General features: G+C 52.7%; 3 protein-coding genes and 1 long non-coding RNA gene across 17 annotated transcripts in view; 2 read left to right on the top strand and 2 right to left on the bottom strand.

The window, feature by feature from the left end:
- Nucleotides 1-1,582: 1,582 nt before the first annotated feature.
- Nucleotides 1,583-7,888, top strand: PRR15L (proline rich 15 like). 3 transcript variants are annotated; one of them, XM_084984693.1, is made up of 3 exons: nucleotides 1,583-1,820; nucleotides 5,106-5,131; nucleotides 6,743-7,879. In XM_084984693.1, exon 3 carries the CDS (start codon nucleotides 6,759-6,761, stop codon nucleotides 7,059-7,061), a length of 303 nt encoding a protein of 100 aa, XP_084840819.1. In that variant the 5' UTR covers nucleotides 1,583-1,820; nucleotides 5,106-5,131; nucleotides 6,743-6,758; the 3' UTR covers nucleotides 7,062-7,879. The 3 variants fall into 3 exon arrangements, with proteins under 3 accessions (XP_084840819.1, XP_020922748.1, XP_020922749.1); XM_021067089.2 differs by lacking the exon at nucleotides 5,106-5,131 and having other exon boundaries at nucleotides 6,743-7,888; XM_021067090.2 differs by lacking the exon at nucleotides 5,106-5,131 and having other exon boundaries at nucleotides 1,583-4,027; nucleotides 6,743-7,888.
- Nucleotides 7,889-10,271: 2,383 nt separating this feature from the next.
- Nucleotides 10,272-19,162, bottom strand: PNPO (pyridoxamine 5'-phosphate oxidase). Of its 2 annotated transcripts, none has more exons than XM_021067085.2 (7): nucleotides 18,918-19,162; nucleotides 17,592-17,716; nucleotides 15,548-15,647; nucleotides 13,862-13,915; nucleotides 13,494-13,622; nucleotides 13,101-13,171; nucleotides 10,272-12,892 (listed from the first exon to the last, which is right to left on the bottom strand). In XM_021067085.2, exons 1-7 carry the CDS (start codon nucleotides 19,053-19,055, stop codon nucleotides 12,724-12,726), a joined length of 786 nt encoding a protein of 261 aa, XP_020922744.2. In that variant the 5' UTR covers nucleotides 19,056-19,162; the 3' UTR covers nucleotides 10,272-12,723. The 2 variants fall into 2 exon arrangements, with proteins under 2 accessions (XP_020922744.2, XP_020922746.2); XM_021067087.2 differs by lacking the exon at nucleotides 18,918-19,162 and adding an exon at nucleotides 18,582-18,740.
- Nucleotides 18,489-27,186, top strand: part of LOC102162548 (uncharacterized) — a 36,923-nt gene continuing 28,225 nt past the window's right edge. For 3 of the 9 annotated variants that reach the window (XR_014821183.1, XR_014821182.1, XR_002337146.2), the window contains exon 1: nucleotides 19,319-19,373. This is a non-coding gene — a long non-coding RNA (uncharacterized LOC102162548). Of the gene's footprint in view, nucleotides 18,618-19,318; nucleotides 19,374-20,134; nucleotides 20,265-20,455; nucleotides 20,591-27,186 lie in introns of those variants that run through there. The other 6 variants (XR_014821177.1, XR_014821178.1, XR_014821180.1 and 3 more) reach the window with 6 other exon arrangements.
- Nucleotides 25,724-27,186, bottom strand: part of SP2 (Sp2 transcription factor) — a 31,542-nt gene continuing 30,079 nt past the window's right edge. For all 3 annotated transcript variants that reach the window (XM_084984692.1, XM_021067084.2, XM_084984691.1), the window contains one exon: nucleotides 25,724-26,973. In XM_084984692.1, coding sequence (XP_084840818.1) covers nucleotides 26,873-26,973 — 101 coding nt within the window. In that variant the 3' untranslated portion in view covers nucleotides 25,724-26,872. The remainder of the gene's footprint in view (nucleotides 26,974-27,186) is intronic.

The raw sequence follows: 27,186 nt of genomic DNA, 5'->3' as shown, positions 1-27,186 counted from the left end.
TCTACCTGAGGCCCAGGGGCAGGGGGGCATTTTGGGATGGAGCTGAACATGAACTCAAGAGGCTATGAGAAGCTGAACCAAGTAGAAGCAAGGCTGGAAATGATGGGCTAGATTTGAGAGTTGGTTAGTTAGAAGTTTAATTTTTTTAATTTTAATTTTTGTGGCTGCACCCACATCATGCAGAAGTTCTTGAGCCAGGGATCAAACCGGTGCCACAGCAGCAATCCAAGTTGCTGCAGTGACAACACCGCACTTAACCTACTGTGCCACCAGAGAACTCCTAGTTAGAATTTTATTTTATTTTATTTTATTTATTTTTCTCTTTAGGGCCGCAAGTGCAGCCCATGGAAGTGCCCAGCCTAGGGGTCCATTCAGAGCTACAGCTGCCAGCCTACGCTACAGCCATAGCAATGCTGGATCCAAGCTGTGTCTGGGACCTGCACCACAGCTCGTGGCAATGCTGGATCCCTGACCCATTGAGCGAGACTAGCGATCGAACCCGCATCCTCATGGATACTAGTTGGATTCGTTTCCCTGCACCATAACGGAAACTCCCTACTTAGAATTTTATTTTATTTATTTTATTTTATTTGTTTTTTGTCTTTTTGCCATTTCTTGGGCCGCTCCTGTGGCATATGGAGGTTCCCAGGTTAGGGGTTGAATCGGAGCCATAGCCACCTGCCTACGCCACAGCAACACAGGATCCAAGCCACGTCTGCAACCTACACCACAGCTCACGGCAATGCCGGATCCTTAACCCACTGAGCAAGGGCAGGGATCGAACCCACCACCTCATGGTTCCTAGTCGGATTCGTTAATTACTGGGCCATGACGGGAACTCCATCCCTACTTGGAATTTTAAATGTGACTTGGAGAGAGAGCCATGGGTAGGGGGAATTGTGTATCTTTTCTTTACCCAGTGTCTTGCGCTAAGTCCATGAGGAAGGTAGGATTTCAAGGCCTCTAAGCAAGGGAGGAACAAATGAAGATGCTTGAGGTTGTGGTGGGTCTGGAGAGCCTGGGCTTCCTACCCCCTGCTCCTAGGGAGATTTTCAAGAAGGCCCCTCAGATCAGGAGGGAAGCATAGCCCCCCACCCAACACCCGCCTGAAGCTTCAGAGTGGAGCGAACAGCCTGGGAACCGGTCTGCCAACCAGTTTAACCAGGGACTGGTTTCGACTCCGGAGTTCAAAGGAGCTGGGTGCACCCGGTCCCTCCCGGCCAACCAACGGAGCAGCAGCCCTTAACCCTTTCCCGATTGTGCCCGGGGCCACATCCAGGTGGCAGTCTGTGTTAGAGAGGGGTCTGGTCTCTTTGGGGCATGAAATGGGTGAGGAGTGACCTTGGCTATGGCCGGGGGTGGCAGCCAGGCACCTGAGAGTGGGGAAACTGGAGCCTCTCTCCCGTGTTCCCCCCACCCCAGACCTCCCTCGGGATTTCCTCCTCCCGGCTAGGCGTTCCCTGGAGGACCCTGGCTTCTGGGTGGGTGCAGGGGCGCTGGGATTGGATTTCTGGGGTGATGAATATTCATCAGCTGAGCCAGCCTCTGCTTCTGTTTACTTAGCCGGGAGGGGCTGGGTTTCAGGTTCACCTTGACTCCTGGAGCCGCAGCGGGGCAGGTACCCGCTCCTGCACCTGTTTCTCTTGCACCTGCTGCACAGCTGCTCCTACCCAGCTCTCCCGGCCCGAGCCTTGCCTGGTGTGCGGGTGGCACCCCGGAGGCACCCCCACCTCCCGCCAGTCTCCCTGGGGGCAGCTCCTACACTCTGCTCCTTCTCTAGGGCACCTCTCGACTCCAGTCCGGAGCAGTCAGGATAACAGGTACAGGCAGAGGGTGGGTGGGTGGGGAAACCAAGGCACAGACCCCTGCCAGGGCACCCCGTTCTGCCTCCACAGCTGACAGGCCCAGCTGGGAGGGGGAGCAGGCGTCTCTCCTTAGGTGGGCAGGCGGAAAGCCACTCATCCCCCTGGCTTCTTGGCATCTGTCCAGGCCTCCCGCAGAGATCCTTCTGGGAAAGTTTCACTCCAGCGCAGTTTCTCTATTAACTCTTGCTGAACTGGAGCCTACCACCTCCTACCCCCCAGCCTGGAGGATGTTTTCAGCTGTCCGGTAGGAAGATCCTCTGTCCACCCACGGTGCCCCAGTCTTAGGCAGAGTGGAGAAGTACCATAAGGGCATTGCAGAGAGATGGCCTGGTGTTGGTGGCAGGGGTTCTGGGTTTTGTCTTAGAAATAGAAGCCGACTTGCTCCCTCCACATCCGCTGCCCCTTCTAACCTTCCACCTCCACCCCTAGTCAATGGTTAGCTTGTCCCAGCTCAGAAGGGGCCCGACCCAGTCTGGGCAAGGCCCTCAGGACAGCTCACAGAATGCAGCTGGCATGGTGGGGGGCTGTCCTGGGGTGCCCAAGTACATGCCAGGGTGCAAGCTGTCCCAGAAAGCCCTGTGTGGGTTCCCAAGCTGTACACATGGTGGAGGTGGAGCTGGCATCCTCAGGGCTGATTTTGATCACCCCGTGGATTACAATGCTCTGGGGCAAGGGCCCAGCCCTCAGCGGGGCTTGCTCAGGGCCCTGACTAAACAGACATGTCTCCAAATGCTAAGTCTCTCCAAAATCCAAGGTACACCCCCCCCACCCTCCACTCCCCACCCTCCACTCCCCACCCTCCTGTGATTAGGCACAGCCATGTGACTGCAGGCATCCGTCCCTTTGCAACTTTGGACACCTGGGATATTGTGTCACTTTTTTTTTTTACCCTAAAGCAAATCAGATTTTACACTCTCTTGGGATAGTTCACTCTTTTAAAGAATCTTACAACTGGGTTATTTTGTAAAACAAAGAATAATTTGAAATTCTCATTGTAGCACATCGGAAACGAATCCGTCTAGGAACCATGAGGTTGCGGGTTCGATCCCTGGCCTCGCTCAGTGGGTTAAGGATCTGGCGTTGCTGTGAGCTGTGGTGTAGGTCGCAGATGTGGCTCAGATCTGATGTTGCTATGGCTGTGGTGTAGGCTGGCAGCTGTAGCTCCACTTCGACCCCAGCCTCCATATGCCACGCGTGTGGCCTTAAAACAACAACAACAAAAAAACAAAGAATAATTTATCTGCTGTGCAAATTCAGATTTCCATAGGTCAGTTTTGCCTAAAGGGCCAAACACCTGCTTACTGGTGCTGGCGTGTCCTCCTGAACAGAAATGATAGCAAGGTCTGGCAGACAGCATCTTGGAGAGACCAGAGTTCAAGGCTGGGAGACAAGGGCACCGATGCCTTGGTGCCATGATGGAAGCTCCAGGGCAGGGTCCCAGGGCTATTCCAACCTCTCTCTGCGGTTTTTGACAACTTCCTTGTGATCTGTTCCTCCTTTTACTCCAAGGAGAGTTAAGCCCTGTGGATGCCAAGTTCAAATAGCTATAAAAGTGGGTACATTTTAACTGGCACAAGCAGAAGCCACTTCCTCTCATGGAGCTAGGCAGTTTGGTGGTTACTGCTGGTTTAGGAGCTGGATCCTCCACTCTCCAAGTTCCTTGGCAGCCCTGGATGAGCAGTGGTGGGGCTGTGGGCCTTGCCCCAGACCAGGTGGTTACTGGGGCACCCACAGGCCAAGCAGGAGCCCTGTTCCTCCTTCCCAGCTCTCCCCACCACTCCTTCCAGAAACCCATTCTGGAACACCAAGTTCTGTGCAAGGCTGTGCTAAGCCCAGGTGGGGCAGGCGGCCAAAGCAAAGCTCTCAGGCTGTCCCCTTGGTGCGCTCACCTCTCCAGGGTGCCCTGAAAGTATTTATCTGACCACACACCCCTCCTTCACTCCCCAAGTGGGAGCTGCACTAGATCTCACCGGGATTCTCTTGCTACTTGAGCTCAGCCCGAGGGACAGAGCTGGCACCGTGGGATCTGCTTCCTGGGCGAAGCAGTGGGAAGGAATTGACGGGGCATGTGCTCTGGGCAAGGGGACGGGGATATGGAGGGACAGGGGACCACAGCCACAAGGGAGCCACAGATGTAGGCGCACAGCTCGTTCCACGTCTAGGTGAGCACCCTGCTTTCATTTTTCCTGATTTTGATACTCTCCCCTCTTAAAAAAAAAAAATCCAGACTCATTATGGAAAATCTGGGAGTCAGAAAAGTAGAGGAGAAAACATTCCCTATTCCGTCTACATAAATAAAGCCAATATTAATTATTTGTCATCTTTCTTTCCTTCTTTCTTCCTTCCTTTCCTTCCTTCCTTCCTTCCCTCTCTCTCTCTCTCTCTCTCTCTCTATTTAGGTCTGTACTCACGGCACATGGAAGTTCCCAGGCCAGGTGTCAAATCAGAGCTGCAGCTGCCGGCCTACGCCAGAGCCACAGCAATGCCAGATCCGAGCTGCATCTGTGACCTACACCACAACTCACAGCAACCCCCGATCCTTAACCCACTGAGTGAGGCCAGGGATCGAACCCGCATCCTCATGGATACTAGTCGGATTCATTACTGCTGAGCCCTGATGGGAACTCCATTTGTCATATTCCTTTCTGGTATTTTTAGAGAATGTAGTTAAGACCATCAGTTTTGGAGTTCCCGCTGTGGCTCAGCAGGTTAAGAACCCCACCAGTATATGACCAGTATATGTGGGTTCGATCCCTGGCCCCACTCAGGGGATAAGGATCCAGCGTTGCCGTGAGCTGTGGTTTAGGTCACAGACAAGGCTCGGATCTGGCATTGCAGTGGCTGGGGTGTAGGCTGGCAGCTGCAGCTCTGATTTGACCCCTCGCCTGGGAACTTCCATATGCCATGGGTGCGGCCCTAAAAAGAAAAAAAAAAATAAATTAGGTATTTCCAAGAAAAAAAGACCATCATTTTCATAAGGAGGTGATATGTTTGCCTGGGCGTGGGTCTGCTCCCCGTCTAGCTTTCTGGTCACCGCCACTGTATTGCACCTTCTTCCCCACGACTTTCATAGCCCCCACCATGGGGTCCTGAGAAGCAGACCACCAATCTCTCCAGGCCCCAGAGGCGTCTCCACTTCTCATCTCTCTGCCTGTTTTTTTGTCGATCTGAATTCCTCCAGCCTGTGCTCTCTTGCTCTTGGGATGTCCAGGCAGCTTCATCTGCCAGATCTTCCACCAGCTCAGACAGCAACTTGGGCCACCTCTGTGTCAGGACACATCACGGTGTCGGTGGAGAAGCCAGGACTTCAGCCCCCTTCCCCCACCCTTGCAGGGTGTCTTTACGGAGGGTCCAGCCTGTGGGAACCATACCCCACACGGACCTCTTGGCCCCACCAAACCTTCCAAATGCTTGGGTCCCCTTCAAACCCCTGTCCTCGTGGAAGCTTATGGGGAGAGGTAACCATCTCTTAATAATGATTACATTAGCATAAGTTTTCCTTTGCAAAGCATGGCTACAGGGCAGGGATTAATCTTAGAGATAAATGTTAGGGCTGGAAGGGATGGGTGATGCAATCCTTTGGGGGAACATGAGCAGAGGAGGGTCTGGGGAAGGGGTGGCCAAGGACACATCCCCAGGAAACCATTTGAGCCAGGCAGCAGGGACAATGGGACAGCCACACCCCGCTGCCATGCAGCTTTGAGCCTCCAGGCCCCTTGGGTCTGTGGGGTATGGTGATCACAGGCTGGAACCTCCCGCTCCCAGCCGATGTTCCTCCCCCTTAGAAGAACCCCAGCTGACCCACCACTGGGGAGTCCGAATTACTCTAAACATCACGAATCCTATTTAGGGAGTTCCCGTTGTGGCTCAGTGTTTAACAAACCTGACTAGGATCCATGAGGACTCCGTTTCTGTTCCTGGTCTTGTTCAGTGGGTTGAGGATCTGGCATTGCTGTGAGCTATAGTGTAGGTCACAGACACGGCTTGGATCCAGCATTGTTGTGGCTGTGGTATAGGCCGGCAGCTGTAGCTCTGATTAGACCCCTAGCCTGGGAACCTCCATATACCGAGGGTGCGGTCCTAAAAAGCAAAAAAAAAAAAAAAAAAAAAGACAAAAGACAAAAAAAAAAAAAAAACCTATTTAATTTTATAATGGATTCCAAGCAAAATGCACAGGTTGTTTCTGTCTGTCTGACACCAGCTAACCACCTACCCACTCCTGGCAGCAGGGCCTGGAGGTGTAGCAGGAGGAGCTTGAGAAGGTGGCAAAGGCGGGGTTGCTTTGTGACCTGGGTGAGCTGTTCACTGTCCTGCAGCTCCAAGGAGCTTGAAGTCTCAGAGCTGCGTGGCAGTGGGGTGTGGCTGTCCCATTGTCCCCACTGCCTGGCCCAAATGGCTTCCCCATGGATGTTTTCTTGGCCGTCCCCTCCCCAGACCCCTCTCTGCTCATATTCTCCCAAAGGACTGCGTCACTTACTTGAATGCTGGGTTCATTTGGCCCCTTCAGTTCTTTCACGTCCAGGCTATTTTTCTTTCTTCTTCTTTATACAGCCACTCCTGTGGCGTATTTAAGTTTCCGGGCTAGGGGTCGAATTGGAGCCACAGTGGCCAGCCTACACCACGACCACAGCACCGTGGGATCCAAGCCACATCCCCAACCTATGCTGTGGCAATGCCAGATCCTTAACCCACCGAGCAAGGCCAGGAATTGAATCTGCATCCTCCTGGATATTAGTTGGGCTCTTAACCTGCTGGGCCACAATGGGAACTCCAAGCCCAGGCTGTTAAAATAGCCCACGGTTCAGAGACTAGAAAGGACTGCTCCAAGGCCCCTTCTCTCTTCTGATCCCTTTCTCTCTGCACTCCTGCACCTGCAGAAAGCCCCACAGCGCCATGACCGAAGTTGGTTGGTGGAAGCTGACCTTCCTCCGGAAAAAGAAATCCACCCCCAAGGTGTTGTATGAGATCCCTGACACCTACGCCCAGAGCGAGGGCGGTGCGGAGCCCCCGAGGCCGGACAGCGGGAGCCCAGACAGCGAGTTTAACACCCGCCTGGAGAAGATTGTGGACAAGAACACGAAGGGCAAGCACGTCAAAGTCTCCAATTCGGGCCGCTTCAAAGAGAAGAAAAAAATCCGGGCCACGCTGGCGGAGAACCCCAGCCTCTTTGATGACAGGGAGGGCAAAGGACAGTGAAGGGGACCAAGGAGGATGCTAGGCACCTCCTGGCTCGCTGCCATCAGCTGGCTCTGAGACGGGAGCTTGCCACGCTGGCCTCTTTGGCCACAGCTGAAGCCGTGGGGGTAGGTGATGCCTGCTGGCAGGAAAGGTCTGGTTTTAGGTTGGTATTTATGTGCTCCCGTGTTCTGGAAGGCCTGAGAGATCCCAGGCCTTCCCACCCTCCCCCGCCACACACAAAGGCCCTCCAGCTCAAGGATGGAAAGTCCTGGAAGCAGGGGCAGTGCCAGCAGGGTGGTGGGTATGACAAGGAATGGAGAGAGGGAGCCGGATCGATCTCACCTCCTCCTGGGTATGGGGTCAAGGGTGAGTGTGAACTGCTGCTCCCTCTACTTTCTCTACCTGTGATTGTTCCCCGGACCAGTTCTGAGAGTGTAGTTTCCAGAAGTCACGTGACGGTGGGTGGTTTCCGGGAGTTGAGCCCAGAGATGCTGAACTCGAGCTCACCTCCTAAGGCGAGTGGGACACTTCCTGGAACTTTGCCCCCAAGGTGTGCAGGAGGAGGGGGACCCTGGTACTCCAAGGGGGTGCTGCCAAAGGCCAGATTAGGGACCCCACAGGTTCCTGCACACCTTCAAAGGGAAGCTACATTTCCCCCACCGGCCCAAACTCGAAAAGAGGGTGGAGAAGCTTTAAAAGCAACCAGTTCTGTGTCCTCCTCTCCCTGCTAATATTTAAGAATGGATCAGCCCCAGAGATAAGTCCTGGAGCCTTGAATTTTGCTTAAAAAAAAATGATAGGTTTCTCTTTTTGTAATAAACAATGCTGCAAAAGCAGAGAACCTATTTATGCTCTTGTCTTGAATTTAGTAAGATGCTGTTTTTCATGCCTTTGCTCCTTTCATGTGAGTAAAATGGAATTTTGTGCTCAAACTGTTCCTTTTAAGCATCAGGAAGGGTCTTGTGTGTAAAAATGTCTTCCCTGGATCACTAACTTCACCACCAAGCCATCTTTAGCATCTAGGGATGGAGAGAGCAAAGGAGGGAGCTAGTTACCCCTCAGCGGTTAGTTTTTTTCTGGATCTGTTGTCAGGGACTCCAAGAGAATGGAGCAGACCTCTGGTGATTAACCCCAAAGTCTCAGTGGTTTGGTTTGGGATCAAGATTCGAATTCTGATTCTACTGTTTAGTAGCTGGGTGATTTTGAAAACGTTAAAAACAAACAAAAACAGGAGTTCCCATTGTGGTGTAGCGGAAATGAATCCCCTAGAAACCATGAGGACTCAGGTTTGATCCCTGGCCTCGCTCAATGGGTTAAGGATCTGGCGTTGCTGTGAGCTGTGGTGTAGGTCGAAGACGCAGCTCGGATCCTGTGTTGCTGTGGCTGTGGTATAAGCCCATAGCTGCAGCTCCAACATGACCCCTACCCTGGGAACTTCCATATGCCGCAGGTGTGGCCCTAAAAAACAGAATATTAATAATAATAATAAATAAATAAAAATAAAAACGAACAAACAACAATAAAAACCCCACCTCATCTGAGCCTCAGTTTGCTCTCTGTCAAATGGGCTCACAGGGAGTTGTCAATATCAAGTGACCCATAAGTAGTCCTGTAGGTGCTCAGTGAATATGGGTTTCCTTCCCTTTCTTTTATAAAGGAAGCCCACCCTAGCCCACAGCTTCCACTTAAGGACCAGGAGAAAGCTTACTCCCTATGCTGTTAGGTCCAAACCCTCCTCAAGCCCAGGAGCTGGAAACTAGAGGGAAAAAAAAAAAAAAATTGGCCAGATTTCTGGAGCTCACAGTGGGAACAGAGAGAGACCAAGGTGACAACTAAACAAAGTGATTCTGTGGCTTCCAGCTCAACTCCTCATAGGCTCCTGGGCCACCCACCACAGGGAGCTTAACCCAGGAAATTTATTACCAAAACAAACAGATCTGTACAAGGGGGCCTTTGTTTGGTGGCCTGGCTCAGGCCAGAGGGAACTCAGGATGAGTGAGAGACCAGGGGCTGAAGGGAGGGAAGGCAGGCTCCGGTGTGCTCTCTTCCCCAAAGCCTCTTCTATCCCCTCCCCACTACATGGAACTTTCTAGTGTCCCACCAATGACTCAATCCATAAAACCTCTCACGAAGGAGCTGACTTTCCCTGGACTGCAGCCCTTTCCAGGGTTAGCAGCTGACGCTCACAGAGGGCTTACAAGGGGCCAGGCCCTGTGGCGAGTACTCATTTAATCCTCTCATCACCAGTTTTTCAGGTGCCTTAGCCAAGGCTTAGAGAGGGTAAGTCACTTGCCCTCAGTCAGGGCTCACAGTGGGGCTGGTGCTGACCGCGGCACCACAAGACCCCTGCCAGGCTGGATTTTTATCTGCTCAGGGAGGGGAACCTGAGGCTTAGAACAAAGAAAGGAGCAAAAATCACCTTCTTCCGAAGGGGAGGTGCCTTAAGAGAGGGCCATGCCTGGGCCTTGGGATCCAGGGAGGTAAGCGCCCAACGAGAGGGCTGCCCAGACTCGAACCAGTCTGGGGAAGCCGACTAGCTTCAAGGCTGAGTGTCCTCTGAGATCTCAGCCTATAAGAACCTGCCCTTCAGCCATCCTGCAGCTCCCAGAGGCAAGGGGTGGGGGATGAGGCTGGGCCTGGGCTGACTCCTGTGTCTACCTCATAATGGTGCCCAGACTCGGCTGCTATTGCCCCTCTTAGGTGAGAGAGTCTGCGGGGCCCCTCTGCCCTGTGCCTGCGACCCCGCTCCACAGCCCCAAAGTGATGTCCGCGCGACTCTTCCAGGAAAACTCCACATATATCCCGAAGCTGGGGGACGGATGGGTGGCCATGGGGGCGGGAACTAAAAGCCAAAGGGAGATCTGGCTGCCCAGGGAGCTGCCCCTGCAGAGCCAAGGCAGCTCCAAGTTTTCATGAGGCTGGAGGAGGAAGCGAGAGTGCAAATATGTGCAGGAGCTGGGAGAGGCTACAGGTTATCGAGCAAAGTTTCACTGGGACTAGAACCAAGGCGGGGAGGGGAGGGGAGGGTTGGGGGCGGCAAGAACTGGCCTGCGCGCAGTCCACAAGGGGCCAACCTTGGGCATCGGGCTCCCCCTGCTGGACGTCCAACTCCCCCCCCCACCGCATGTTCAGGGAGGAAAAGCCAGAGGGGGGTGGTTGCTTAAATTCCCAACTCCCCTCCTTCCTGGGGGCTGGCGGGGCGAGACCAGGCTAAATGGAACATTAAAATTATGCACAGCTGACCAGCTTTTATTATAGATTTAGCACAGGGACTGTCAGAGGAAAGCAAAGAACAGCTGAGACCAGGCTTAAAGCAGAGGGGAGACACAGCCGCCAATAACACAAACAGGTCAAGGTAGGGAAGGGCACCCCAGCACCCTCCCCTGCACTGGGCCTTCCTGATCCCCCCGCAGGGGTTGGGGGGGATGAACACCCCGAGGCCACCCTTGGAGGAGGTGGGTCTGTAACAGAGGCGGAAGCACACACCCATACAGTGGAATGGAACACAGTTTGCTGAGGAGCAAGTTCAATGCCAACGTGTGCAAATAGCCAGTTCTCTGATCCTGGATTAGTCACAGCAAACATTTGCCCAGCCTGGCTCCTCTCCACAGCCTATAGGCCACTCATGCAGGCTGTCCCTGGTCACCAGACTTGTGCTCTAGAAAAACAAATACTACAGTTGGGCACAGGCCTCAGCTGAGGGTTACTGAAGAATCCAATTGTGAGGGTGGAAGGTGGCTGGTTTAGAGGTTGAAGTTCATGTATCTGATCACTGGGGGCAAGAGTGGTCTTTCTTTTTTTTTGGCCTTGCCCACGGCATGTGGAAGTTCCTGGGCCAGGGACAGACAGACCTAAGCCATAGCAGTGATGCCAGGTCCTTAACCCACGAGCCCACCAGGGAACTCCTGGGGGTTGCCTTGTTGAAAGGAGAGCAGAATTGAATGGCTCTGGGGTGGGCTCCCAAGTGATGCTGGTGCTGCTGGCCTGCGAGTAGCCAGAATCTACTATCAGGGGGCTCACAACCTTAGAGCCTGGGCATCAAGGTTTTAAAGCTTCTCAGGTAATTCCAGTGAAGATGAAAACCAGCGAATGAGGAGTCATCATCGCTAGGGGTGGGGTGGGAGGGTAAAGGGATGTGTGAGTGTCAGAAAGGCATAGTCTTGGAGTTCCTGTCATGGCTCAGTGGTTAACACACCTGACTAGTATCCATGAGGACGCAGGTTCGAGCCCTGGCCTTGCTCAGTGAGTTAAGGATCTGGCATTGCCGTGAGCTGTGGCGTAGGTCCCAGACACGGCTTGGATCCTGTGTTGCTGTGGCCGTGGTGTAGGCCGGCAGCTGTAGCTCCGATTTGACCCCTAGCCTGGGAACCTCCATATGCTGCAGGTGTGGCCCTAAGAAGAAAAAAAAAAAAAGGCATATTTAACTTCATATCTGGAAAGTGAAATGCATATGTATGCATGCATACACACACACAGTTTTAACAAATATAGAAAGTAAAGCTTGATGAAAATCTTTCCGGCCCACAGGTACCAGTGTAAGTCCCTTCTACAAAACTCCTGACAGAACACTCCCTCCCTCCCTAAGCTACTCCCTCCTAGGCAGCCCATATTCTTTGAAATCTCTGCCCATATTGAGATGAAAGGTACTTCTGTGCAACTTCCACTCATGGGTCCCTTGGAGCTAGAGAATAAGCGCCTCTTTTCCACATTGCTCCCCCCAGCTTTTTAGGGCTGCACCCATGACATATGGAAGTTTCCAGACCAGGGGTCGAATTGGAGCTTCAGCTGCTGGCCTACGTCACAGCCACAACAAGGCCAGATCCGAGCCGAGTCCGAGACCTACGCTGCAGCTCACAGCAATGCTGGATCCTGAGCAAGGCCATGGATTGATCCTGTGTTCTCATGGATCTGAGTCAGGTTTGTTACTGCTGAGCCACAAACAGCTGTGCTTCAGATATTGGAAAGCAGGTATCTGCTGGGTAAGTGGTATAAAAATATCCTATGACGAAACGGGTTAGTTGCAAGCAACACAAACCGATTCTAGCTTGATTAAGCCAAAAAAAACAATTTTTTTTTTTTTTTTAGAGATAATAGGTGTTTTGAGGTAGGAAGAGGAATTGCACAGCCCGGACATAAAAGGAGGGATCCAGGGGACAACGCAGTGAATTGTAAGGGCAGCAGCCTCAGGTGCTTTCAGGCTGCCATTATTGACTTCGCTACAATGACTCCCAAGCTCTGGTCTCTCCATTTCACATTTCAAATGGGAGACAAGAAAAATTGATTGGCTATACCAGCTCAGGTGATTCTGCTGGGACCAATCAGCTTTGGCCAGCATGACTATCACATGAGAGTCACAAGATCACAAGGTTGCTGGGTGCCCACCCCCTGTCATCAGAAAAGGGAATCACACCCGATGCTACCCCTAGAGGGAGCTATTCTAGTAAATCATAGCCAAGGTAAGAAAATAATTAAGGGATTATTTTCCATTTGTGATCATCTATGCCACTGTTCTACTGCACTAGACCAGCTGACTACAGAGAACTCGGAGGATGAATTCTGAAGAGCTCCGAAGGTAAGAGGTGGGAGAGGAAAGAGGTTGAGTTTAGAGGGGCCTGGCTCCGGATCCCGCACCCTCTCTTAGCACAGGCCCCAGCTCCAGTCAGCACCCGCAGCCTGGGAGTCAGGGGGCAAGTCTCTCATAGAGCCAGTCTTCCTCCCCTCGGTGGGTCATGGGCCCCAAAGGGGAGTCTCCTGTCGGTGGGCCCCGTCGAAAGACGATCCGGTCGTGCAGGCGGTTGGTCTGGCCTTGCCAGAACTCTATCACCTGTGGGTACAGGATGTAGCCACCCCTACAAGGAGAAGCAGAGGGCTGAGTGCTCAGGTCAACCCCCACCTCCCTCCAAACCATCCCAGGGCCCCCTCGAAGGCAGCTGCTGGCAGGCATCTGACCAGGGTTGCCAGGGAGGAGCAGAGCTGGAATGTCACAGACGGGGGTGCTTCACGTAAAGCGTCAGAGTCCCAGTGTCCCTTGCTAGAGGACCGCTGGGTATCACTCACCAGTATTTTGGCCTCGGCACCTCTTGCTCCTGGTAGAGCTGCTCCAGTTCTTCATTTTTCTTTCTCAGATACTGCCCAGGGGAAGGAATGCAGGGAGAGCCAGACCCAGTCAACGATTCATTTAATGACCACTTACTGAGCATGTGCTCTGGGCTAAGTGCTGGGGACACAGGTGAGCAAAGCTGCCTGGCCTCTGTCCTCCGGGGCCACTGGGATGTTTCGGGTCAGACAACACAGGAGGCCTGTTCCCTGCTCTCCCCATATCCACATCCCCCCAGGAGACCATTCATCTCACTCTGCTGGGGAGATAAGGCCCTGGACCCCCTGGGGACAGACTCTAGGGCTGAGCCAAGGCCTTCCCCACCCAGAGGACTAAGGAGGAGCCCCACTCACCTCCCGATCAGGGATCACAGAACTCTGGTGACTGACCACAGCCCCAATCTGGCTGCTCCTGGGGCGGGAGTGGAAATAGCTCTCAGCCTCCTCCTCTGGCAGCTTCTTCACAGGGCCCTCCAAACGCACCTGCTCGGGGATGGCCCCAGTTCAACCGTGTTCAAGGCCGCCTGCCCTCTCTCCCCAGCACAGGCCCTGGCCCTCTCTGTTCTCCATATCTCTATCCCACTACACCTGACTCTAGCAAGCCCTGCTATGTGAGAGCTAGCTGAAAGGCAGGATGTTTGCCCAGCCTGGGGACCTTCACCAGGCTTGTCCCTAAACTCAGGCCCCTCCTGCCCCCAGCTGTGCCGCGAATACTCACTCACCTGACGGTTGAGGGGCTCCCAGTAGAAGACAAGGGAGGCGAAGGGATTAGAGTCCTGGAAATCAAAGAGAATCCAGAGAGCCATCAGGATAGGAGCGAGGATGGCTCCAGCATACAGGGAGAAGGCAGGGCGTCTGCAGATGCAGTCGCTGTAGCATCTCATTTAAATCCTCAAAGGTAGGCCTACCTTTCTAGGTGTGTAGACAGGCTCAGAGAAGTTAAGCCATGTGCCCAAGTTCACACAGCAGAGGGTAAAGCTGCATCGAAAACCTAAGCCAGGGAGTTCCCGATCTGGCTCAGCGGAAATGAATCTGACTAGCATCCATGAGGATACAGGTTTGATCCCTGGCCTTGCTCAGTGGGTTAAGGATCTGGTGTTGCCGTCAACTGTGGTGTAGGTCGCAGACACAGCTTGGATCCAACATTGCTGTGGCTGGGGTGTACGCTGGTGGCTACAGTTCCGATTCCAGCCTTAGCCCAGGAACCTCCATATACTGTAGATGCAGCCTTTAAAAAAAAGAAAAAGGAAACCTAAGCCAGATGGACTCCAAAATGAGGCTTGCCATTTCTCTTACTCAGATTTGCAAGTCCTCGGAAATGCATGTCTGGCTGCACTGGACTCATTTTGGATTCATTAACCTGAATGTTTACAAAGGGCCAACTCCGGGAGTTCCTGTTAAGAACCTGACTACTATCCACGAGCATGTGTGTTCGATCCCTGGCCTCCTCACTGGGTTAAGGATCCAGCATTCTCCAGCTTGTTGCAAGCTGCTGTATGGATCTAGCATTGCCATGGCTGTGGCAAGGCCGAAGGCTACGGCCCTGATTTGACCCCTAGCCCGGGAACTACCATGTGCCGCAGGTGTGGCCCTAAAAAAGAAAAATAAATAAATAAAAAATAAAGCACCTACTCTGTGTTCAACACCAGGAGAGGTGCTGGGGGTCCAAGTGAGACACCACAGATGCAGCCTCTGGCCCCAAAGAGCTTACTGTTTAGCAAAGGACGCAAAGAGGACACAAAGTTAATCACATAATCCCATAAATACATGCACAGTTAGAAACTTAAAAAGAGGAGTTCCCATCATGGCTCAGTGGTTAGCGAACCCGATTAGCATCTATGAGGATGCGGGTTCAATCACTGGCCTTGCTCAGTGGGTTGAGGATCTGGTGTTGCTGTGAGCTGTGGTGTAGGTTACTGATGCAGCTCAGATCCTGCGTTGCTGTGACTGTAGTGTAGATCGGTGGCTGCAGCTCCAATTGGACCCCTAGCCTAGGAACCTCCGTAATGCCGCAGGTTCGGCCCTAAAAAGACAAAAAGACCAAAAAAAAAAAAAAAAAAAAAGAAACTAAAAAAAATAGCAGAAAGGAAAGTTGTAGGTTATAATGACAGCAAACAGCACAAGGGGCTGACTTGGCCTGGGAGTCCTGGAGGCTTTCGTGGGGTGGTAAATGGGGGCTGCGACCCGGAGGAATAGGGGCTACTGATGTTACTGGATGGCAGAGGTGGGGTGGTTAGAGAGCACCCAGCCACGGCAGAGACAATGGCAAGTGCAGAGGCCCGCAGGCAGGTCAGTGCCTGAGCACAGCCGGCTAGGGGGTGGGGTTGGGGGAGGTGGCGTGAGAAGGCGACCAATGAAGCCAGGGCTGGACCCTGCAGGCCCAGGAAGGATTTACCATGAACCCTCACCAGCTCTTTTCCCTTTCGACTCTGGAAGTTAGTGAAGAAGCGGAAGCCATCCTTGCCGAAGCCCTTCAGCAGCACCATGCGGGCGGACGGCCTCCCATCTCTGGGCAAAGAGCAGAGCGCCACGGTCAGAGCCCATGTCAATGGCCTTGCTACCGCCCCTCCCCACAGGCTGTCTACACCTGTGCCCTTATTCTGCACTGTCTGGGCACTCAGGTTACCCATTCCCACTTGCCCCTGGGGATTTGTCCTGGAGGTGCAAGTATGACACCACTGCTTGGCACCCTGTTATGGACTGAACTGAGTTCCGTTAAAATTCAATTTTGAGGAGTTCCCGTCGTGGCGCAGTGGTTAACGAATCCGACTAGGAACCATGAGGTTGCGGGTTCGATCCCTGCCCTTGCTCAGTGGGTTAACGATCCGGCGTTGCCGTGAGCTGTGGTGTAGGTTGCAGACGCGGCTCGGATCCCGCGTTGCTGTGCCTCTGGCGTAGGCCGGCGGCTACAGCTCCGATTCAACCCCTAGCCTGGGAACCTCCATATGCCGCGGGAGCGGCCCAAGAAATAGCAACAATAACAACAACAACAAAGACAAAGACAAAAGACAAAAAAAAAAAAAAAAAAAAAAAAAAAAAAATTCAATTTTGAGGAGCTCCTGTCATGGCTCAGCGGAAATGAATCCAATGGAACTGGTGCCCCCCTCCCCTTTTTTCTTTTCAGGACTGCACCTGCAGCATATGGAAATTCCCAGGCTAGGGGTCGAATTGGAGCTGCACTTGCAGGCCTACACCACAGCCACAACATTGCTGGATCCAAGCCACATCTATGAACCATGCCTCAGCTTGCAGCAATGCTGGATCCCTAACCCACTGAGCGAGGCCAGAGATCGAACCTGCATCCTCACGGACACTAGGTAGGGTTCTTAACCCGATGAGCCACAATGGGAACTCCCTGATGTCTTTATATGAAGAGGAAGAGACACACAAAGGGAAGGCCTTTGAGGACACAGCAAATAGGTGGCCATCTGTAAGCCAGGAAGAAAGGCCTTACTAGAAACTGACTCAGACCGCACCTCGGTCTTGGTCTACCTCCAGAACCAGGAGAAAATACATTTCTGTTGTTTAAGCCACCCAGTCTGTGGTATTCCGTTATGGTAGCCTGAGCAAACTAACAAGGCTCAAAGGACAATGACCAACAATAATGCAATCAGCCAATGCTCAGGGATCACAGGAAGTGCAGTTATATCAGAACCTCTGCCCAGAGCTCTGGGGGATATCCAAAGGCAAAGTATAAGGCCTGAGGCTGTAGTGAGTTGGGGACAAGAGGAGCCAAGTAAGAGACTAATACAAGAGATGTCTCAGAGTTCCCATCATGGCTCAGTGGTTAACGAATCTGACTAGCATCCATGAGGACACAGGTTGGATCCCTGGCCTCAGTGGGTTAAGGATCCATTGTTGCTGTGAGCTGTGGTGTAGGCCACAGACATGGCTCGGATCTGGCGTTGTGGTTGTGGCGTAGGCAGGCAGCTGTAGCTCTGATAGACCCCTCACTTGGGAACCTCCATATGCTGTGGGTGCAGTCCTAAAAAGCAAAAAAAAAAAAAAAAAAAAGAAAAAATTAAAAAAAAAGAGATGTCTCAAGGGGTTTATGATTGATTGTCATTTGAATGATACAAGCAACACTGTGCTAGATTTCAAGAGGCCTAGAGCTTAATGGAAAAGTTCCAGGAGATCTACCTCTTACAGAGTATATGGGAACTGGGGAGATGGGGAGATAGAGGAAAAAAGGGTGTGTGTATGGGGAGGGAGGTGCATCAAGGGCAGAGATGGATGAGGCCCTACATTTCATCACTGAAATGGAATTGAGTAAAGTCTAATCTTTGGTTTACAGGTAAGGACACTGAAGCCCAGAGGGGGGCAAGTAACTTGCCTGAGGCCACACAGCATGTTAATAACAGAACTAAAATCGTAGTTATCATCCATCAAACAGAGCTTCCTATGTTTCCTACTTCATCTACCCACCCCCAGAAGGGCCCCAGCTCTGCCCACCTGGTACAGGTAGCCAGACACATGGCATTGGCTTCCCCTATGGCAGGACACTGAACAGCTTCCTCAAACCAGGCAGCAAACTGCTTCACGGGGTCCAGGGATGTCAGCTGAGTCTCCTCAAATGCCTGGGAAAGGAGAGTTTTATTTCATTTAATTACATATAATGCTTACAGGATACACAGCACAGATCAAATGTTAACTCATTTAGTCTTCATAAGAATGATCTCATAACAAAAAACAGAACCTAGGAAGTAGGCTCTGTTAGCCTCATCTTATAGGTGAGGAAACAGACATAAAAAGGGGAATAACTTGCCAGGTCGCACAGCTAGTGATGGACAAGTCAGGGTTTCATGTTATGAGTGTCAAACCACTCACCCCTGGGAAGGCTAAAAAGAAAAAGACAGATTCCTGGGCTCCACCCTGTAAACTCTCATTCAGTAGATCTGAGGTTTAATGAAAAGCTGCCTGGTTTGGTTTTTTGTTTGTTTTGTTTTTGCTTTTGTCTTTTTGCCTTTTCCAGGGCAGCTCCCGCAGCACATGGAGGTTCCCAGGCTAGGAGTCCAATCGGAGCTGCAGCCACCGGCCTATACCAGAGCCACAGCAACGCAGGATTTGAGCCGCATCTGCGACTTACACCACAGATCAAGGCCAGGGATCAAACCCGCAACCTCATGGTTCCTAGTGGGATTCGTTAAGCACTGAGCCACGATGGGAACTCCGAAAAGCTGCCTTTTTAACAAGCATTTCTGGAAATGCTCACATGCAACCAGATCTGGTAACCGGGCTCTGGGCCCCAATTCCAAAATAGTTCTCTTGGTTTCTCTCCTAAGGAAGGAAACAGGCAATAAGAGCCAGGAGCTTTCTCTCCACCCACTAAGTTAGTCCTCCTCCCTCCATGTTACTTATTTATCAAACATTTATAAGCCGATGATCATTGCTCTAGGCACTTTATAAATATCAAAGTCCATAACATCCCCATGAGGTCGATACCATGACTTCTCAGGTGAGGAAACTGAGGCCAGAAAGGTGAGTAAATCGCCCAAGGAGTGCGCCAGGCGACCGGCAGGATTCCACCCAAGTGGGCCTCAGAGGGAGAGCCTTGACCCCCTAAGACAAGCCGCCTCTGGAGTCCATCTTGATCTTCCTTTCCCCAGAACCCCTCCCCTGCCGGTTGTCTTTCAACTCCCCTTCTCCCACGGGGACGACTCCGAGCCCCATGGGGTGGACCAGAAACCCCGAAGGGTTCCTCCCATTCCCCTCCCCTCCGGAGATGACTCCGGTTCCCTGTGCTCCCGACCCTGCCGAGGCCCAGCCCCGCGGTGGCACCTCTCGCTCCCCGCAGTAACTCTTGCGCATCGGCCCCAAGTCCATGACTGCACCGCGACTGCACAGGTGGCGGGCGTAGCGGGGCCACTGGGCAGGTCGACCGAACGTCACGATGACGCCCCGAAGTCCACAAGTCATGGGGGTGCCGGCCACGTGACCCGGCGTCGCTCCGCGCTGTGTTCCTTTGGATTCGGAACCAGTTTCTTAGCCCGGGAATCTACCCCAGCAAGGAAGAACTTGCCCTTAGCCCTAAGTCCTCGGAGCCAATGGGAACCCAGGGTCGGTGGAGGGAGCCAGGCGCGGAGAGGCCATTGGCCAGAGCTTTCCAGGAGTGAAGCCAATTAGAGCGAGAACAAAGGAACCCGACCGCCAATGGGAGGCGCCTCCGGGGGCGGGAGCAGGGAGACAAGGAAATGCTGTCACCGCCGTTAACACGCACGTGGAGGTTTGTTAAAGGTATAGGGACTGCAGCAGCCCAGGCTGGGGGGGGGGGGGGGCAGGGGATGAGCCGCTGGGGGGCTTGAGGGGAGCGGTCATGTTCAGCGGCCAGCCCCTAGCAGGTGCCTGAAGAGAGGCTTAGTGCAGGACGTACCCCCTGGAGGAGGGTGGTAGCCTGGAAAGGACAAATGGAAAATGGAATTAGGGGCCAGACTCTGAGGCAAGGTGTAGGGGAAACACAGAAAGGGGCGATCTGATGAGGAAAAGAAATTGGGGTTGGAGAGTGGGAGAGGTTGAACTGACTTGTGGATCTCAGGGAACAGGTGCTGTGTAGTGTGTGAGCTTGGAGAGGCATTCTGAGGTCTGGGGAGGTGCAGTGGGGTCAGGAGGAGAATATGGGCAAGAAGGCTGAGTGGGAAAGGGGAAGAGGAAAATTTGGGATCAAGCCATCCCCAGACCAGAACTGTCTTCCTCTTCCAGCTCTGAATCCCTTCTCTCCAGCCTCACCTCTTTAACCTGGGTCAGAGCATGCTGCTCCCTTTCCTCGAGGTTTCCTCTTTTGTGGTTGCAGCAGAGTTCACACTAGCCAGTGTTCTGGTGGATGGAAAGACTGCCCCACCTCTCCAGGGCCACCCCCCATCTTTGCTAAGTTTCCCCATGTTCACATTTTGCCCTTTCTGGGAGTTTAGTTCCCAGGTCAGTGCCAGCCATAGCCGAGGGCACAGGGGTGCAGTCCCTTCCAGGCTGTGGACTCAGGGCTAAGAAATAGGACACCTGTCAGTGTCCATTACAGCTTTGACCTGGCTGGGGCAGCCTTGGATCAAGGCCTCTCTGTAATCCTGGTTTCCACCAACATCAGGAAGGGGAGCTGCAAGAGCCATCTAGGCAGGCACCCCAGGACTGTGCCAGGTAAGGGGAACTTCCTACCCTGCCCAGGTGCCTGCATTACAGCTAAGTTTCATTAAGCCCTACATAAGATACCTGTCATTCTTTATTATGTGCGTGGTAGCTTGAGCCAAAGAGAATCTGGAAGACAAATTTGCTGCGAAGAAATAATATACGTTTTAAGACTTAATGATGTTGATCTATGGATTTTCCGCTGGTTGAAATTTTTTCTGTTGCCGTCATTTTTCTCCACCAACATAACTGAGAGTTGACAGGACTTTGTCGCTGAAGTTGTCTTTCCACAAATAAGCATTGCTTCTGTCCTCCCAAGGCCCTGCTCTTGAACCTCGGTAAGCACTAATTAGTACCCTTCCGTACAGACGGTTTTGTTTATGGGGCTACCCTCTTGACATTGCTGGGCTGTGCTCCCCTGGGCCCAAGATTCTAAGGCACCAAGGATCATTTAAATGATTTGCTTAAAAGGCAAGGGCTCATGGGGGTCCCCTGGTAGTGGTATCACTGCTGTGGCTCAGGTTGCTACTGTGGTGCAGGCTTAATTCCTGGCCCTGGAACCGCCACATTTTTTTTTGGCATGCCCCCCCCCAAAAAAAAAACCAAAGGCTCCATTTAGTGGGGTAGACAGGTGATAAAGGCTTCTTTTGGACCAGGCACTAAGCAAGGTCTGAAGATGAAGATGACATAGTTCCTGCCCGCAAGGGGTTTATAGTCTGTAGGGGGAGGCATACCCATAAGCTAAGGAGTTGCAGGAACTTTAATCGATGTTTTTGCAAGGTCAAGGGGAGCAAAAGGGAGGAAGTGGTGTTCAGGGGTCACACAGGAAAGGCTTCATAAAGGGAGCAGATACATGATTTGGGTAAGTGTTCTTCAGATGCACAGTGGAACAGGCATGCCAGGAAGAGAGTGACACTGCGGGAGCGACATGGGGGAGAACTGCCGGGCCAGGCAGGGAGGCAGAGACAAGGGCCAGGCTTTTAGACAATTATTCTAAGTTTTTCTCCTCTGCTGTTGTCAAGTGAGAGTGTTTGATTCCTGTATTTTAATACGTGGTAGAGAGAAAAAGTACTAGATGCTGACAGCGTCTTCCATCTTGGCTGTTAGTGAGACATTTGCAACTGGTTGCCTTTTTACATTTTCCCCTTTGTCTTGAAGATAATAAGTAGGCTTGTATTGTGCTTGTCTGCCTAGTGGGATTTGGTATCAAGATCACAAAGCAGGAGTTCCCGTCGTGGCACAGCGGAAATGAATCCAACTAGGAACCATGAGGTTGCAGGTTTGATCCCTGGCCTCGCTCAGTGGGTTAAGGATCCGGCGTTGCTGTGAGCTGTGGTGTAGGTCGAAGACATGGCTTGGATCTGACATTGCTGTGGCTGTGGTGTAGGCTGGCGGCAACATCTCCGACTAGACCCCTGGCCTGGGAACCTCCATGTGCCGCAGGTGTGGCTCTAAAAAGACAAAAAAAAAAAAAAAAAAAAAAAATCACAAAGCGTCTTCACAGTACAAACCAAAAGGGGGAACATACCTGCTGCTGGCTGTGCTGCTGCTGTTGCAACCCCAGCAGGGGCTTGTCTGCTTGGGAAAAAATGATTTTTTTTTCTTTTTTTTTTTACGGCTACACCCAAGGGATATGGAAATTCCCAGGCCAGGGATTGAATCCAAGCTTCTTTGACCTACTTTGTAGCTGCGGCAAAGTTGGGTCTTTAACCCAATGTGCCACAGCAGGAACTCCAAAAATGAAGTTTTTATTGTTACTGCTTTCTCTCAAACACTTTGCCCACCTACCCCCACCCAACTTTGTAAAATTACTAATCTTTTCTTGAGTGTCTTCAACAAATAGCAGGTATATTGCCATACTGTATTGTACAGAGGCACCCAGTTTCTCTATATGAAATTGAAGGCTGTGAGTTTGGGAACTAGGCCTTGCCTGTGTTCCTGATGTTTTTGCGTTTATGTCCTTAAAATCACCTTTCGGTCTGATTGTTTGATTGAGTTAAATATCTCACTTACAGCTTGGGGATTGGATCTGTGTTTTGGGCTGTGACTCTGGTAACCAAGTGGAGGGTGGGGGCGGGTGGGGTGACGGGGCTGTGGGGGACATTGGGAGATGCTGCATGCTCTAAGCTGAAGCTGGGGGCGGGGCGTCTGATGTCTAAGTTTGGGAGATGGAGGGGTGGAGAGGAGGGATTCGACTCATCTGGATGGCATCAGGCGACAGGTGGGCAGTGCTGTTCTTCGAAGTGGAGGCTTTTTTTTTTCTCTCTGTCTTTTTAGGGCTGCACCCTCGGCATATGGAGGTTCCCAGGCTAGGAGTCCAATTGGAGCTGTAGCCCCTGGCCTACACCACAGCCACAGCAAAGCTGGATCTGAGCTGCGTCTGCAACCTACACCACAGCTCACGGCAATGCTGGATCCTTAACCCACTGAGTAAGGCCAGGTATCGAACCCGCAACCTCATGGTTCGTATTCAGATTTGTTTATGCTGAGCCATGACAGGACCTCCCTAAAAGTCCTGTCTTAAGCTTAGTGAAGCTCAAGTACCTGGTGAGGAGGGCTCGGAGGTTTTGGGCACCTGGTGGGAGCAGGTTTAAGTGTCTTTGTTGGCTGGGGGGGAGTGTTAAGCTTTCCAAGGCTGAGCAAGCTGAGTGAGTTTTTGAGGCATCTGTCTTAGCCCAGACAGTGGCTAATCAGAGTGGGAGTGGGCCACAGGCAGGAGGGCACCTGGTGGGTTCTTAGCAGGCCCAACCGGTATGACCTGACAGCTCCTCAATTTCATTTGGAAGATCCTGGTCGATCCTGTTGGCCTGACCTGCGGTTCATTTCTCATTTCCTCTTGCCCACAACCTCGCAGGGCGGGGGGGTTGGCTTGTTTTTTGCTTTTTATACCCGCAGCATATGGACATTCCAGGCTAGGGGTTGGATTGGAGCTACAGCTGCCCGCCTATACCACAGCCACAGCAGTGCAGGATCCACCTGTATCTGCCACCTACACCACAGCTCATGGCAACACTGGATCCTTGACCCATTGAGAGAGGCCAGGGATCGAACCCAAAACCTCATGGATGCTAGTCGGGTTTGTTAACCACGAGCCATGAAGGGAACTCCCCGACGAACAGGTATTTGAGGCTCCTCTCCAAGCCCTGATTCTCTTCCTCTCCCTCCGTTGTTTACTTTCTTTTCATCCACATCCCTGTTCTTTGCTCCATCCTTCCAGGCTCACTTCCTGCTCTTCTGACCCCTGATGACCTCTTTACTAGGAAACCCAACTGCCACCTGTCCTGAGATTATGCAGTTCCTTTGGTGGCTTCATCCCAGTCAGGAAGACCTTGGTCAGGTCACAAGAGGCCTCCGTTCCAAGGCAGTGTCTGATCCCCAAATTAGGTGGATCCCCTGGGATCCACCACCATGTAGACCTCAGCCGTGTTCCATCAGTCACATGTCCCTGATGGGTCCAGGTGAGATGGTGCAGGTGGCTCTCATCATTAAACTCGAATGAGGGCCTCAAAGGGCCTTCCGAAGGTGATTGTCGGGTAGTTCCCTGGTGGTCAGTGGTTAGGATTTGCTGCTTTCGAACCCAACCCACTGCGGCCTGGGTTCAATCCGTGGCCTGGGGACTGAGATCCCACATCAAGCTGCTGCAAACTGTGGCCAAAAAAATGAGCGATTGTCAGGATGATGGACTTAATAGGTTGAAGGAAGCTTGAACTCTGCTTGCTGGTTTAGTTAAGAAAAAACAAAGTACTTTGCATGGATGTGCCTTCAGGAGAGGGGGATCTTCCCCTGCCCCCTTTTCTTTTGGGCTTGTACTCCTAGTATCTGGGATGGGTGAGTCCCAGCGTTGAGCAGCACTGAGCAGACAGGAGGGGCCCGTGAGCAGCAGCCTCGGTGCGGGGGATCCTAGGGAGGGAAGGGGACAGAGGAGGGAACTCGGAGCTGTGTGGCCTGCCCCCAGATTTTCAACCAGGATTGGTCAGGTGTCCTTTGGAGACCTCTGGCCTAGGGTGAGCTTGGGCTGCGTCCCACCATCAACAGTCCCCACCCCCTGCAACTCTCAAGTAAATAGGGATGGATTAAAGCAGATGGAGGGCTGGGAGTTCCCACTGTGGTGCAGCAGAAACGAATCCGCCTAGGAACCATGAGGTTGCGGGTTCGATCCCTGGCCTTGCTCAGTGGGTTGAGAATCCGGTGTTGCCGTGAGCTGTGGTGTAGGTTGAAGACATGGCTCGAATCTGGCATTGCTGTGGCCCTGGCGTAGGCTGGCAGCTATAGCTCCAATTGGACCCCTAGCCTGGGAACCTCCATATGCCACGGGTGCGGCTCTAAAAAAAAAAAAAAAATTCCTTCTCTCCACCAGTCCCAATCCAGAACACAGCAAGGCAGGTTTCCACTTGCACAAGCCATGCGTGAGGAGTGGGTTAACATCCCTCACGTCATCCCATGAGGTTGCGGGTTCGATCCCTGGCCTTGCTCAGTGGGTTAAGGATCTGGCATTGCCTTGAGCTGTGGTGTAGGTCACAGACATGGCTCGGATCCAGCGTTGCTGTTGCTCTGGTGTAGGCCAGTGGCCTCAGCTCTGATTAGACCCCTAGCCTGGGAACCTCCATATGCCACAGGAAGCGGTCCTAGAAAAAGGCAAAAAGACAAAAAAAAAAAAAAAAAAAGAGGCACTGTTGCTATCAGAAAAGCATACTCTGTATGCTTGAGAACTCACCTTTCTTTGGCCCAGATGTGCTGCAGCTGCCCGCCCCCCGCGCACGCCACTAGGTGTAAACACAGGTACGGAGCTGGCTCCGATCTCAATCTGCATCAACCTCATGACCACTGATCTCCTAATAGCCCTGACCCACCCCCAAAAAGATCTCCATCAAAATTTCAGATCCCCAGAATACTTGCTAAAACCAAAATCAGCCCGCTGCCCTCCCCAGGGTGCTGGGGTGCAGGAATAGAAGAAAAACCATCTGGGTCCAGGGTTTTCTCTTGGGTAGAACTGGGTTCTGGTCTGGCCCCCCCACCCTGGGAAGGAGCTGGGGGAATTATGTTTGCTCCAGACTCTTCAGCCTTGAGGAAGTGACCTCTCTCCCAAGCTTCTTACTAACGGACTAACCCCAGGGGTTGGAGAGTTGAGTAGAAGCATTTACCTGCTGGTCAGGAAGGTGCCGCTGTTGACTTGAATCTCCGGGCAGAGCATGCCTGCTCTGATCTGGGCAAAATCTGGCTTATGGAACAAAGCAGGGACACGTGCCCTGGGCCCTGCCCTCTGGAGTCTCCCCACCAGGTGCTCTGGGGGCTTGTGCCAGGGCCATGAGGTCCGTGTGTGGCTGAGGCCCTTTTCGGGTCAAGGTCACAAGGCCAAGGTCCTGGTCCCAGGGTGGATGGCTCTGGAAGACCAGGGCTCCCTCCTTGGGCGTCCCCTCTCCGAGCCGTCCACACTCTCCAAGGGCAAAGATGAAGGAAGCTGCGCTGCCAAGTTGCAGATTTTGCCTCAGGCAACTAAATTTATTAGCAAGAAAAAATTTTTGTCAGCCTGGCGCTGACCAACAAAGTACATTGTTAATAAAGGATAACAAATCTGTCACTTAATTCATAAAACATACCTCAAGCAGTTACAACTAAAAATAAAGTTGGATTTCTGTTTAATTTAAAAGCCTCAAAAATAACAAGCAATATGTTTTTAAACATGTAGTAGACACAATTGTCTATTATACAATATACACTGTACACAAGTAGAGCTGGGGCTGGGCGGGGGGGGGGGGGGTGAGGAGAGGGAGGAGGCTCAGGAGGGGAAGGTGTTTAATCCAGATTCGAGTTGAAATGCTGTGTCATTTAGAAAAGAGAATCGCTAGAGTGAGAAAAGAAATTCATATGCTCATCATTGCCCCCCCAAAACCCTAAACTGAAAGCAGGCACGGGGGAGGTGAGTAACAAGACAGGAAGAAGGGAGCAATTAAATAAAACGTCTTTAAAGCACACACAATACACAGTGTTCATCATCGGAAGTAGAGTATAAGGCAACGTTCTCCGTAGAAAAAGAGGGGGATCGGGAAGTCCTTGGGTAGCTTGACGTTAAATAGAAAGTTGGAATGTGCTGGCGGAGAGTTTGGGGCGGGGCAGGGGCGTGTGGAGTGGAGGCGGCCTCTGGGGTGGAGCTGGATGCCAGTGGTACCCTGGGTGCAGGGCCCGGGGCGTCCGCGGTGGCTGCTGGGGCCGAGGGCGGTGCGGGAGAGGGAGGGGCATGGCACGATGCGACTCCGGCAGTGTTGTGGGAGGGGCGGGGGGGGCTCACTTTGCTCCTCGACGGAGTGAAATTCATGTTTTTCCTTTGGAAATAAGGGTTCCCACTCGTCCTGGTTTAGAACGTCTCATTGGGCACGGCCAGGGTCCACGGGCTGGGCAGGCCGGGAGCTTGTGGTGAGAGGGGAGGGCCGGGGCGGAGCCAAGGGGCTTGGGAGGAGGTGGGTGAGGGGCAGCAGAGCCCCCTCCTGTGGGGACAGTCGCAGAACGCGAGGGAGGGGCTGAGGGCCGGCCCGTGGCAGCCGCGGGCCTCCTTTCCACCAGGGGCCCAGGCGGGACACAGCAGGCGGGGGCTGCATCTTCAGGGCCGCCGGCCTCAGGCGGCCTTACAAGTTCTTTGTGACCAGGTGGGTCTTGTAATGCTTGGTGAGGTGGTCGCTCCTCATGAAGCGCTTCTGACACTGGGCGCACTCGAAGCGTTTGTCCCCTGGGAAGAGGAGAGGCCCGTCACACACCCTGCCCGTGGGCACAGAGGGTCCCGGCCCTGAGAGGGGAGGAGCGGGCATGCCGTCGTGGGGGGGGGCACCTGTGAAGCCAGGCCGTCTGCCTCGTGGACTACCGATCTGACCCCCCTTTGTCAGTTCTCATTTCTTTTTTCTTTTTTTTTTCATTTCTTTCCCCCACATTTCCCCCCCCCCCC

The sequence above is a fragment of the Sus scrofa genome, chromosome 12 (assembly GCF_054392235.1).
Source record: "Sus scrofa isolate SSC_HxYL_T2T_F1_AM1 chromosome 12, Sscrofa_HxYL_maternal_Yorkshire_Landrace_v2.0, whole genome shotgun sequence".
Classification (NCBI taxonomy): Eukaryota; Metazoa; Chordata; class Mammalia; order Artiodactyla; family Suidae; genus Sus; species Sus scrofa.
Note: the sequence above shows the minus strand (reverse complement) of the source record. Positions and strands in the feature narration are given on the sequence as shown.